Here is a 12,994-nt window from a genome sequence, read left to right as displayed (position 1 = left end):
ATCACCAGGAATGGCACCCTCTAGTATGCACAGTAAGGAAAAGTTGCTCTGTGTTGCCCCAGGAGTGACCCCGAACACACCAATGTCATCCCAGAGAAAGAGGCCCAGCCACAAAATCTTGTCTACTCAAGGCTGGCGAAGGGGTCAACGCCAAACTGCCCTAGACTGGTTCTTGACTAAAGGTAGCAATTGGCAATGACATCACTTGTCTGTATGAAAAGCTGAGCTCTTAAAGGGTTTGTTACTAGTACCTGCCTGACCAAGTTGGACCCGCCCACATGGGTTTGAGTACCCCTGGGTCTAGTCCTTTCGTGAGTATTCTGATCAAATGCTCATGACTGTGTGGTGCTGTATGGGTGTTGTAATAGCTTATTATTTAGGCTTTTAGACGTGCTTAGAGCAAGTGTATAAACACCATTTGGCTTGTACATTTAATAAACGAATTAACAGTTGACTTGGTGGTGTGGTAATATCCTACCCACTACAACTGCTGATAATTCCAGCAGGGGGACTGCTCCAAGTGTTTGAATATTTGGGATTTCCTGATGTCAGAAAGTTTCAAGTTGTGCCTAGTTCTGGAATATCAACTCCCATTTAATCCCTCTTGTCACAAAAAACTTCTAGAGCTGAGAGTTCTCTATAATCCCTCCACTAGAATACAGCAGAAGAGCCTACTCCAAAACACCTAGAGGAAATATCCTTTACCTTGGTCAGGCTCCACACCACCGCTTCCCCCATTTTTAATGTCAAACTCCTCATGCAGTGAGCTTTCCAGAGAAGGCCTAAATATTCTGCCTTGAGTACGATACTCTTCCAGCTCAGACTGGAGTTCATCGATCTGGTCTTGCAGCTCCTGAGTAAAAACACACCAGAATGGAAGAGAGCAAGTCACGGGAACAGATATATTGCAACACACAGACTAAATGACAGGACATTCAGAGTGGTTTATTTTACGAGATCAACTTGCCAAAAATCCTGGAGTAGCCCAAGAACAGCACTAATTATCCTCCCATCCACAAGACTTATGGCTGTCCTTTTCCAAGTTCCAGCATGCACAGGTAACTCTGAGATGTGTGTTTACTCACTGAACTATCACAGCACATTCATACTGAACATACACTTTGCGTATGAAACATATGAAGCGTTAATACCCGATATTCTGGCCTGCTTCCCACTGGTTGTTACCCAGGATACAACGTAGGAACCTTTCGAACATAATTGTGAAATATCTGCAATCACTGACAGGGGAACCACCCTTCTGCTGTGACCTTGATATGAAAGTTACAGGCTGTGGTTCCCTCGCTACACATTAATTCATTTACCATCTGTTACTTTTGTCCAGTGGCCAACAGGATACCCTGACTCTTTGTGCCACATACGACACACTGAGCAAACTGCATTAGCGTTTATTGGGGCAAATGAGTACCTGAGCTAGGATGCATGTACACTAATTCCTGTAGATTTGGAATATGTCCATGAAATCAACACTGAAATTTCCCTCCCCCAATCTCCTCCCCAACACCTTCAGAGTTGACAGTCCTTCAAAATAGCGAGCTGCATATTCACATAAAAACATGGAGAGGCAAATATTTGGCCCGCAGAAATCATCTGTGAGAAAGCGGGTATGAATGTAACTAGTTCTACAGGGGTTTTGGCTTTAGCTCCCAAATTGGTGGAATCTCCCAATGGTAGCAGAGTGACATTACTGCTGGGGATTAAATGTCATCTAAACCCAGGATATTCCTTGTGGAACAAGAAAGCTCATCCATTCTGCTTTGAGTGTTTGCAGCCACAGCAGTCCTTAGAAAGTGGACAAATTAGAGTAGATATTTTGGGGCACAAATTACAACAAGAAATTTGAATCAGGGTGGGTTGATTTAAATTACAGCATTTTAAATCATTATTTAAATCAGCAAGCAGAAAACCTTGATTTAATTTTAAATTGTGTTTTGCATCTGTACTTCGTTATTTACCTAAAGAAAGGTTGAGTCTGATTGGTTGGTAATCTGTAAAACAACTGAACACAGCCTTTTCGCTACATTTGGCACTTCCTTTTGCTAACCAGGAGGATATACTATATTTATAAACTTTTATTTAAGTAACTGTGTAGCATAACTTACGTTTATTCAGATTCTTAATTTTTATATTTTTTATTATGTTAGAAAATTATAAATGATGCATCTCTTATTTACTAGATGACTGTTTTCTTGCAATTTGTGTCCATCCCTATTTGGATGGAGATTCAAAATCAACTAAAAATGCATAAAAATGGTATTTTAAAATTAAATACACTGGATACATGTTTTGCATTTAAAACTAACTGATTTGTTAAACAAAAGAACTAGTTTTATCTGTAGTTAGCGAATTGAACAGATTGTTTCTAGTCATGTCTTTCAAGATTTTAGAACGAATAGATCTCATCATCTCACACCAAGTTATTATTCAGATTTGAAGCAAAAAAACACACACACACAACCAAAAAACAAGCTTTCCTGCTTTTTTAACTCCCAACAGGTTTCTTAACTTGGAATTCGCTCAGGGGTTCTCAAACTTCATTGCACTGTAACCCACCTCTGACAAAAAAGTTATTACATGACCCTGGGTGCGGGGAGAGAGGGCCGCAGCCTGAGCCCCACTGCCCCGGATGGGGATGTAGCTCGGGCTTCAGCCCTGGGTCCCAGCAAGTCTAATGCTGGCCCTGGCAGGCCCATTAAAATGGGGTCGGGACCCATTTTGGGGTTCCAACCCAGAGTTTGAGACCACTGAGCTAGTCAATGAACTGAACTAGTTGACTAAACTGAAATGAAGAAAATATTCTCTCTGCACCTGCAGAAGAGGCTGCTGCTGTCAAAAGTTGGTTAGCACTTCAGCAAACTCTGGTTCCAGGTGTTAACCAGCGACGTCCGTCGGTTCACTTTCTTTACAGGTTGGCAGCCAACGTGTACTGCTTAGTATTGTTTTTTGTGCAGTTTAATTTAAATGATTTCAATATACTCTCATATGTTTAGGTCTTAGCATGAGTTGTCAAGTTCAAATTTAATTTCAGGTCGCTTTTTCTGTAACCATCATGTGTTTAAATTTTAAGAAATCTGATTTTTTTTAAATTTAAAAAGTCAATTTTCATCCCCCCGGATTACAGGCACAAGATTTCAGGCAAAAAAAAGCTCCTTTTACATGCAACTGTTCTTTCGCCCTTCTCTTGGACAGCCAAAGGTGGTAGCGAGTTTCACAATGTGAGACCCAACTTGTTCCAAAGGCTAACAAACAGCCAGAAGGTAACTTTTGCCTGGAGCTGTATTACGATTGGCTAACAAAAAAGGCTTCATAACCCAATCTTAATGATCTCTCAAGGTGCTCCCCTTTGGCATGGTTATTTTCCTTGAAAAGCATCACCTAAAAGGGGCTTTTTGGTCAAAAGGCTTCCATTGGTCTAACAACGGGGGGCCATTGTTTAGCTTATAGAATAGCAAACTCACCTGCGTCTTATTACACATGGCTCTCGATTCCTAGGAGAACGCTGTGTCAAGCACAGAACTGAGTTCCAGTGCTGAAGTTGGTGTCTCCCACCCTTTGAGTCACTCACCCTGCACTGCTGTTCATACTCGTTTTTCATTTGTACCAATCTCTCCTCCTGCAGGAAAAACTCGGCACTGCCGGGATCCAGGTCGCCAAACTGCAACACAGCATGAAAGCAAATCTAGTTAATCCTGCATTGTGAATAATCCTGGAGCTGAATTCAAGGCCAGGCCCCAATTCCCAGGCATTCCAGTCAGGCTGTGTTTTATTTATATAGAAAATACTGTCAGAGGGGACAGACAGCAAGAGATCCAAACAATTTCCTAGGCAACAGACCAGCTGTTATTTCACAGTCCCGCATGCTCATTTAACTAACTTCAGTTCCAGTGGGTATTTTGATTTTTAGCCAAAAATGTATAATGCAACTATAAAAGTACCTATCCTGAAAGGGTAAGCTGATTAATGTAGGAATCGTTTATTGGATTAGAGTCTCAGAAGATTCTACAGTTATGTCTTTTAAGAATATTGACAAATGTGAAATAACCAAGAAGATCCAATCCTAAATTACAGTGCAGTTTATTATAACATGACCACCTGAATAATTTGTTCACCCCAATTTTTAGCTCAGATTTAAGAGTGCAAGGGCTCCTAATGTCGTGTCTTTATTTAAGGCAGGATCCCAGAAAAGGATCCATGCAAGTGTGTCTATGTGACTCCCTTTCTGTGATTAGGACCATAGAAAACCAGCTCTGCAGGAAAGAGACTGTTTCCTCTGGGATTTGGAAAAATGCTTCACCCACTTTAGGGTACTGTACAACACAGCAAGTCATTTACTGATAATTTAGGAAAATATAACCTGTAGTAACACTCAGCCACAGTTCTCAGAGTAACCAAGGTCCACTGTGGTCATGTTCACAGTGAGGGTCTTCTGCTCGCGGTTAAATCAGCATCAGACAGCCACCCTTAAGGAATTTGCTCTCTATTAGACAGGCACAACGGAAGGAAGGGAGGCTCACCTTCTCGGCCAAGACATTTTCCAAGTTTCTTTGCAGTTTGCTCGTCAGGCTCTTGTACTCTAACAGCTTCTGTCCAGTCTCCAACAGCTCGCTCTCTAAACGGCTGTTTTCCTAAAGGAGAAGTGATCTTAAAGTTCTGGCATATTTTTGTTTGTTTTAAAAACTTTCCAAACACTGATACCTAGGAAAGTCCACAGTGAGTCAGGTCAGAAGGTACATTTGTCTTGCCCAGAAGTAGGCCCAAGCCCGGATTCTGATACAGATACTGGTACAAATGTCAGTTGCCAACAAGAAGTGTGAATTTGTCTGCTGGTAAAAAATGGAAGACACCTCTTGTCACACCAAAGTCATGCACGGGAAGGCCGGAACCTGCAAGCAGCGTACAAAGCAAAGAGCAACCTCTAGTCCTGTCTTGAGACTCTTCTCTCTAGTTTTCCCTGCTTTCCTGCATGCATCTGGCCAACAGCTGCCTAAGGAAGAGATGACAACCTTCCAGGCAGACGAGAGGATTGACATCAGCAATATCTTTAAAGGCCCTCCTTCCCCACACCCAGAGCTTGTTTGCGTAGAGCCTGCTCCCCTTAGTTTATTTCTGCCCAGTTGAAAAAACAAACTATGAAGTTTGAGAGTAAAAGTTGCCCGATCTGATTGTATTCAGACTAGAACAAGATCAGTTACGAGTTTGCTATTTCTAAAAACATTTTGGAAAGGAACCTGAATCTGGGGCCCAAGTACACATGGCCCCAGCTCAAAAAACACAACTCTGCAGTCAGACTGTTTTGAGAATACGGATCCAATTGGAGAATTCGTTTATGGGGGGTTTCAAAGCTGTATTTTCATATGTCAGGACCTTAGCAGTAAGATGTTTCCTCTGCTAGCTGGTGGCCAGATGATAAAACAGACAGCCACCAAGCAGAATTTACTCCTGGGGGAATTCTGCACCACTGTGCATGCACATAATTTATGTTCCCCCGCAGATTTCTTTGCTTCTCTGCAGAAAAATGATTTTCTGACAGGGAAGCAAAGGGAACCCACAAGTGCAGTCATGTGACCCTCCCAAGCAGTATGTTTTGGGTGCCCAGAGCAGCAGGCAGAGAGATAAATCACTGTGAGGGAGGGGGCGGGACTGGGGAAGACCTGGCTGGTGGCTCTACCCTGTGCCCTGCTAGTCCCAGCTGGGCTGGGGAGGACGGGATTTCCTCTGCATCCAGGGCTGGGTCAGATCCACCCCCAGATTTCTCCCCAGCTGCAGAAAGCTCCGGCACCCATTGCTCCTCAGCTGCGGTGGGAGGGATTGCTGTACAGGGAGCTGCTCCCCCATCTGCCCAACCCCCATGCATCCAGATGCCCTCATATCTAGACCCTCCCACTGAGCCTCACACTTCTGCACTCAGGAACCCCCCCCCTGCATGATCCCCACTCCCCCTGCACCTGGACCACCCCAACAAGCCACCCACACCTGGATCCCCACCCCACTGAGCCCCACTCCCCCAGCATTTGGACCCCCCACACCCAGAGCCCCCTGCCAAGCTCTATCCCTCCCACACCCAGGCCCCCCCTGCTGAGCCCCAACTACGTTCACTTGGGCCCCCTGCAGAGTCCCATTACTGTTGCACCCAGAACCCCCCCAACTAGCCCCTGTGCATCCAGACCCTCCCCCTTGCCCCCAGATCCGCTACTGAGCTGCCCACATCCAGCTTACCCCAGACAGAACCCTCTCAACCCACATCTGGATCCCCCCCACACTAAGCCCCTCCACACTTGGATTCTGCCTTGCTGAGTCTGCCCACACCTGGTGCACCTGGCACAGAGGGGCAGGGCCCTGGAGTGTTTCTGGGGCAGGCCCAGTCCTTGCGCTGTGTCAGGGTTGGGTGCAGCCTCACTGCTGAGCCTGTGTCCCGTGAGGGAGCTGCACAGTGATCCCCCACCTCTGTGCAGCCAGTGGCCTGTGCTCCCCAATGCCATGCTGGAGCCTCCACATTTATTTGACAAATAAAATGTGCAGAATTTTAAAATATTGTAGGCATATTTTTATTTTCAGGTGCACAATTTTTAATTTTTTTGGCGCAGAATTCCCTCAGGAGTAAGAATTGTCCATCTGGTGTCTGGGTTGACCAGACATGTACACGCTGCATATCACAGCTACAGAGTCTGGGAGCCTTATGACATCTAGGCAACAGTCTACCCAGGCAAGTCAGAAGAACCCTTTTAAATACACCTATACAAATCATGCTGCTAAAGGTAATTTCAGCCCGTACAATACACACAGTCATTGATTCTCTTAACAAGGGCTAAGTGACAAAGTCTGCAACTTCAGCCAGCCCTTTGTTACCTTTAGGGAAAGGGTGAGCCGGTCACGGACGTAGTTCTCTTCCGTTTTCACCTTCTCAATCTCCTGTTCCAGCTCCAATTGCTGTTTGCCAGCCTGCTGCAGGATCTGCTCTCGCTCCTTCCGGAGTTCATTCTTTAAAGCTGCAGTGCGTTCTTTGTACTCCTCATCCAGCTTCCTATTAACACAAGAGAGGATGGTAAGAAAAGTGGGCAAACACCATAAAAAGCAAGCAGGGTAGAAACAGTCACACAGAAGCAGCTGGGTCTTACACCAACAACCCCTACACAAGAAAAAAGACTCACGGGAGAGAAAGCAGTGATGCGCAGATCAGTAACATACACAGCCACCAGCCGTACTGTACAACGCTGAGCGACAGACACATCCCATGCTATGTTCTGCATAAGCCGCTCCGTTTTTAGGATTAAATTGGATTTCTATCTCACCGATCCAAATCTTAAAGTTAGAGTTCAACTAAAATTATATTTGTGGAAAACAAAAATGTAACACTTCCTGCCAGCTAATCAGGAAAGCAAAACGAGAGCACGAAAACCAGGTGCGAGGACCATGATGCCAAAAAAGAGGGAACTGTACAGATGGAACTGGGTTGCACAGAATTTGGAGACCTTTGGTACTATAGAAATGGGTGGTAGGAAAGTGGAAGACAGGAGGATTAGCCAAATTGATCCTGAGCCCTTCAGAACGTGCGCACACACACACACTGACTTCAGCCTGAAGTTTTTCTTTAGAGCCACGCACATGCAGCAAAGCAATTATCTAATTCTTATGTACAACCAACACTGTATACACATGCAATGACCGAACAAAATGGAGAGACCTGTGCTCTCCGATCACTCCGGCCCCCTTCAGGTAGCGAAGGCGGAAATGCAGGTGGGCTGCCATACCTGAGGTTGTATTCATTCCGGCGCTCTATGGTAGCATGGTGGTCGTCAACTTCCGAGGCCATAAGAGATTTCAGTTTTTCAGCTTTTTCCAAATCTGAGCGCAGCTTCTCTTTTTCTCTCACCACTTGGTCAACTCGCTCCCTACCGAAAGGGAGGAATCCTGGATTATACGCCCTTTCCTGGCTCCCCAGCACCCAAAAAAGTCACACACACCATCAGTTCTAGTTCTTCATCGGCTCGGGCACAAGTGCATTGTTGCCTCAATTTGTGCTGGCCAAGACTGACGAGCCTAGGAACTGCTCTGGAGTAGTTTAATTTCCTGCACTGGTGGAGATGTGCCACTGGGCCAGGCCACCTTCTGTCCCATTCTTTTGTTTTCACTGGTTTGATTACCTCTGGCACCTCACTCTTGTGCTGTACCCACCTGGCAACTGGATTTGTTTTTAATTACTCAGTCTCTGTTGGATTGGCTACATTTGACAGCTCCCTTAAGGGAGCTCGATTTTCAATTTGTTCCATCTCTCTACTGGTAATTCTCATCCTGGAGTGGAGGTAAAGTAGAGTGGTTGAAGTGTACAGATGAGAGCTTACTCCTTTGCACTTTGCTGGAGACAGTTCTGTCCTTGGGGTCTTTTATTCAAAATCTCTTCCAGCACAAACCCGAATGGCAATGTAGTGAAAGGAGATGGGACCCTCCAAGCACTGGCAAAGGGATGACTATCATGCAACTAGAAAAGGAGTACTTGTAGCACCTTAGAGACTAACCAATTTATTTGAGCATGAGCTTTCGTGAGCTACAGCTCACTTCATCAGATGTATACCGTGGAAACTGCAGCAGACTTTATATACACACAGAGATCATGAAACAATACCTCCTCCCACCCCACTGTCCTGCTGGTAATAGCTTATCTAAAGTGATCATCAGGTGGGCCATTTCCAGCACAAATCCAGGTTTTCTCACCCTCCACCCCCCCACACAAATTCACTCTCCTGCTGGTGCTAGCCCATCCATGCAACTGCAGCTCTCATCAGGCCTGACAAACTCACTATACCTACCACATTGCTGTCATGGTATTTATCCATAGAGAATGTTGGGTAAAGTACCAAATAAAAGCTCGTAGAATGCTGGTCATCACAAGCATTGAGAGATGTATGTATGGGTGTCATGCAAGGAGTTTCAGAGTAACAGCCGTGTTAGTCTGTATTCGCAAAAAGAAAAGGAGTACTTGTGGCACCTTAGAGGCTAACCAATTTATTTGAGCAAGCTGTAGCTCACGAAAGCTTATGCTCAGATAAATTGGTTAGTCTCTAAGGTGCCCAAGTACTCCTTTTCTTTATGCAAGGAGTTGTGTCTATGTGCTAAAAATGTTTAAACTAGGTAACCAGGCAGGGATGATAAACAAGTTTTTCCCTGACAAAGAAATGTTGAGTGACCTGTCTGCTCAGGCCTTTGAGGTAAATTAAGCACAACACAAGGGGAGATACATTTGCACGTAAGTCAACAGGAAAAGCCAGATTGACTGGGGGATGTGAAATCAGCCTGGGAAGGCACCAGAAACAAGAGCCAAAGGGGGTTGTCTTGCGTTTGGGAGAACAGAAGCAGAAGCAAAAAGATTTTTCTGATGCATTTCACGAGGAACACTCCTGGCGGAAGGGAGTGATTCGTGAAAAATCTGGCTCCTGATTTGACTGAAAATCAGCAAGCTCTGCAAAGGACTCTGAGAAAAAAAAACTGTTTGAGACAAAGGGTACGTCTACGTGATCGATCTATCAGGGATCGATTTATCGCGTCTAGTGTAGACGCGATAAATCGATCCCCGATCGCTCTGCTGTCGACTCCTGTACTCCGCTGCGGTGAGAGGCGGAAGCGGAGTCGACGGGGGAGCGGTGGCAGTCGACCCTGCGCCGTGAGGTAAGTCTACCTAAGATACGTCTACTTCAGCTATGCTATTCTCGTAGCTGAAGTTGCGTATCTTAGGTCGATTCCCCACCCCCCCAGTGTAGACCAGACCAGAGGATTGTAGTCTGCTAAAGTTATGTCTAGACTCTTAGAAGCATATTCTACTTCTGTTTTATTTGTAACCAGTCCTGTTTCCACTATCCTTACTCAGTATCACTTAAAAAAAATCCATGTTTGTTAATAAATTTGTTTTTCTTTTATCAAAAGTAGACCTCAGCGCTGTAATATTAAGCAAAGTGTGAATTCTTAGCTGAATCAAACAAGCTGGGGTGTACCCTGCCTCTCTGGCGATAATGAACTTGGTAAGTTTCTTTGAGTGTCCAGTAACAGGACTGGATACTCCAGGCGTAGGTGCTGGAACTAAGGGGGCTGCAGCACCTCCTGGCTTTCTATTATAAACATGGCTTACAGTTTGGTTCAATGGCTCACAGCACTCCCACTATACAAATTGTTCCAGCCCCCCTGACTCCAGGGAAACAATCTTCCAGGGGCTCAGGACTTGGAGTGCACCAAGTGTTACCCGTCTGGCAAAGGACAGGCTGGCAGAATCCGGAGACGTTTGTCGGAGGCAGCTAACAGACTGGAGTGACAGGGAGCTGCACCCAGTTCAGCATGAGCAAATCTCTTTTTCGCTGAGGCAGAAGGGTAACAAAGTGTCTCATGGTTCTGAGAGCCCTGAGAAAGTGTCAGTTTTGTACATCCCGTGTGCTTGCACTGCATGACAAACCCTACATAACACTAGAGAACCATAACTAGTCATCATCAGCATTCAAGGCAGCAGGCATCAAATCTCACCCTCCTCAGCACAAGGGCCATAACTATTGACGTACCTTGGCTATTACTGTTTCCAGCTCTTTAGGAACAAGCAAGAGAGACGCTCAAGAAAATCCTTGTGTGGTTTTGGTTTTTCGGAAGTCTGAGGGCGCTTTTCTGAGGGCCTTTGCTTCCACTGAGGTTTGTCACTTCCCAGACTCGCAGTACTCAGGCTATTGAGAAGTTCTGAGGTGCTGACAAAAAACCCTCAGGTGCTTCACAAGAAATACAAGGTTTCACACCGTTTTAGGGAGATGTTCTCTGAATTGTGGAGTAAGCAAACAGTATCTAAACTCCTGCCTGGCCACGTAACTAGGACACAAGGGAGATCTGATGGAGACTGAAACCCTGCCAACTTACAGTAAATGTCTGATCTCCATTTTGAAGCTGGCCAAGGCAGCCTGATGGGTTCCATTCTTGGTTATCAGGAGCTCATTTTCTAACGCCAGAGTCAGCTCTGTCAGGTTGACCTTTCCATCCAGGCTAAAATCCAAGGCCTGTAAAACAGCAACAAGTCAGCACAACAGGGCAACCTTCCCTTCTCCTGTAGGAGCTTAAAATGAAGGTGACAATAGAAAGCTGGGGAGGCCTAGAAGTGGCCTGCGCTTGGTGGTGAATCCGTTCTGAATGGCATCTCTGCAGGGATACAGAAATTTAGCCTCAACTCCCTCCCAAAATTAAATCCATGCTCTGGCAAAGGAGAAGGAGAGAGGCACAATTTCCTATTAGACACAGTAAATCAAGTGCACCCACGACAGAAGTGGCAGATGCATGTTTGTTTACTGTGGGTCTCAGCAAAATTGCATTTGTTTTTAATTTAAACGAGACAAGATGGAGGATTGAAAATAATCTTCCCAGATATAAGAAAAAGTCTTGCAATAAAGACAACTAGAGAGGTAGGTTAATTTGTGCATGACCCCTTAGCTTCAATTAACTTTTGTATTTTATAGTAAAAACCTCACCTTAGTTAGGTCACAAAGCCCATTGCTAGTAATGACAATGGTGGAAGCCTAACCTAACAATCATTTGATTGGCCTCGAGTTATACTTACGTTAAAACAAAGTGTTTTACCATACTTAAAATTATAAAATATACAGTATGTAAAGAGGACAGAAATCACGTTAATGCTAATAAAACCAGATAGGAAAAAAGCTAAAAAATAAAGTAATCAAGCAGCAAATGAAAGAAGTTAAGGAGCTATGTTTCTCAAATGCCCGTCTGGCTAAAAAGAAAACGGCTGTGAATTTTTAGACTAGGACTTGCTTGAGTCCAAACTGCATTTTCTTACCTAGGACGGATAGCACAGTTTTGGTGCAAGTGTTTATAGCAGCCAGTAATGCTCAAACTCAGTGTAGCATTGACGGACAGATAGGAGAAAATTCTTACAGTGTATCCCCAGTGTCATAGAATCAAGAGCCAAGGACAAAATACAGGAAATTCTCCTTTAGCTTGTTCACAGCTTTTGAAAAGGTCGTCTGGGAAGCAGTTTGCTGCAGGGTGAGAACCTCTGTTTTGCAATGGATATGAACATTTTTATCCTCTGGATATGAAACACCTAACATGAGCCAGGCTGTCAAATTCTGCTTTCCATTTTTGTACGTGCAACAATTTTTAGAGCATTCCGATGCTGGAGTATTTGGTTTGCTAGTGCAGTCTGGTATTTAGACATCTAAATAATTACACCGCCCCCTGTAAATATAGGTGGTCTACTTCAGGAAGGATGGAATGCTGCCCTTTGTGCTATCTTAAAACACATTCACTCCGTGGGAGTTGTCACTTCTCATTTCTCTAAGCCTTAGGAAGTTAGCATGGATATCAACATCCCTGCTGTTCCCAGCACTGCATCATTTTACGTTAAAAGTACAGATCCAGAAGCAGCAGCATCCAAAATCAAAATCAGGTGGCTGGGGGATCTACCCAATTACCGTGAGGATTTCATGGCCGTTTTCAATTCCCTCTTCATGCCACGTGTCAAGTACTCGCTCCACAGAGGCATAGCCCATCCCGTCGTCGAGGCTGGAGAAGACTCTGAACCCAATCGTGCTAGTCATTGCGGACAGGGCAGTGGTGCGTCTCCCACTTTCATCAAAGGACTAGAAGAGAGGAGAGATGGGGGTCTGCAAAGGCCAGCTAAGGGCAATACTGGACATTTGCCTCCTGCTGCCAAAGGAGGAAGGTTTATAAACTGAATTGCTGTAAGGACTTGAGTCTTCTCTGAACTGCATTGAGGTGGCTCAGGAGTAATTCCATTTAACTCAGTGAAATTCCAGTCTAACCAGGCCCTTGCTGTTAAGTTTCTAATGTAAAACAAAGGAGAGAAACTTCTACTGTAGCAAGACAGGTTCTCAGGCTGATAAGAGTTTTACCCTGTTGTAATTACACAACTATGGGCAATTGGTTTTGAATGTTTTGTTATTTCCCCTAGAAGGGGTGCCTCAGGAATCCATCCACACGT

General features: G+C 44.8%; 1 protein-coding gene across 9 annotated transcripts in view; it reads right to left on the bottom strand.

Annotated features, from left to right (window-relative positions):
- Nucleotides 1-12,994, bottom strand: part of NIN (ninein) — a 110,010-nt gene that overhangs the window by 40,340 nt on the left and 56,676 nt on the right. For all 9 annotated transcript variants that reach the window (XM_075130012.1, XM_075130011.1, XM_048852678.2 and 6 more), the window contains exons 9-15: nucleotides 12,465-12,632; nucleotides 10,900-11,036; nucleotides 7,767-7,907; nucleotides 6,865-7,039; nucleotides 4,533-4,643; nucleotides 3,584-3,673; nucleotides 706-853 (exon numbers count right to left, since the gene is read on the bottom strand). In XM_075130012.1, coding sequence (XP_074986113.1) covers nucleotides 706-853; nucleotides 3,584-3,673; nucleotides 4,533-4,643; nucleotides 6,865-7,039; nucleotides 7,767-7,907; nucleotides 10,900-11,036; nucleotides 12,465-12,632 — 970 coding nt within the window. The remainder of the gene's footprint in view (nucleotides 1-705; nucleotides 854-3,583; nucleotides 3,674-4,532; nucleotides 4,644-6,864; nucleotides 7,040-7,766; nucleotides 7,908-10,899; nucleotides 11,037-12,464; nucleotides 12,633-12,994) is intronic.

The sequence above is a fragment of the Caretta caretta genome, chromosome 6 (genome assembly GCF_965140235.1).
Source record: "Caretta caretta isolate rCarCar2 chromosome 6, rCarCar1.hap1, whole genome shotgun sequence".
NCBI lineage: Eukaryota > Metazoa > Chordata > Testudines > Cheloniidae > Caretta > Caretta caretta.
Note: the sequence above shows the minus strand (reverse complement) of the source record. Positions and strands in the feature narration are given on the sequence as shown.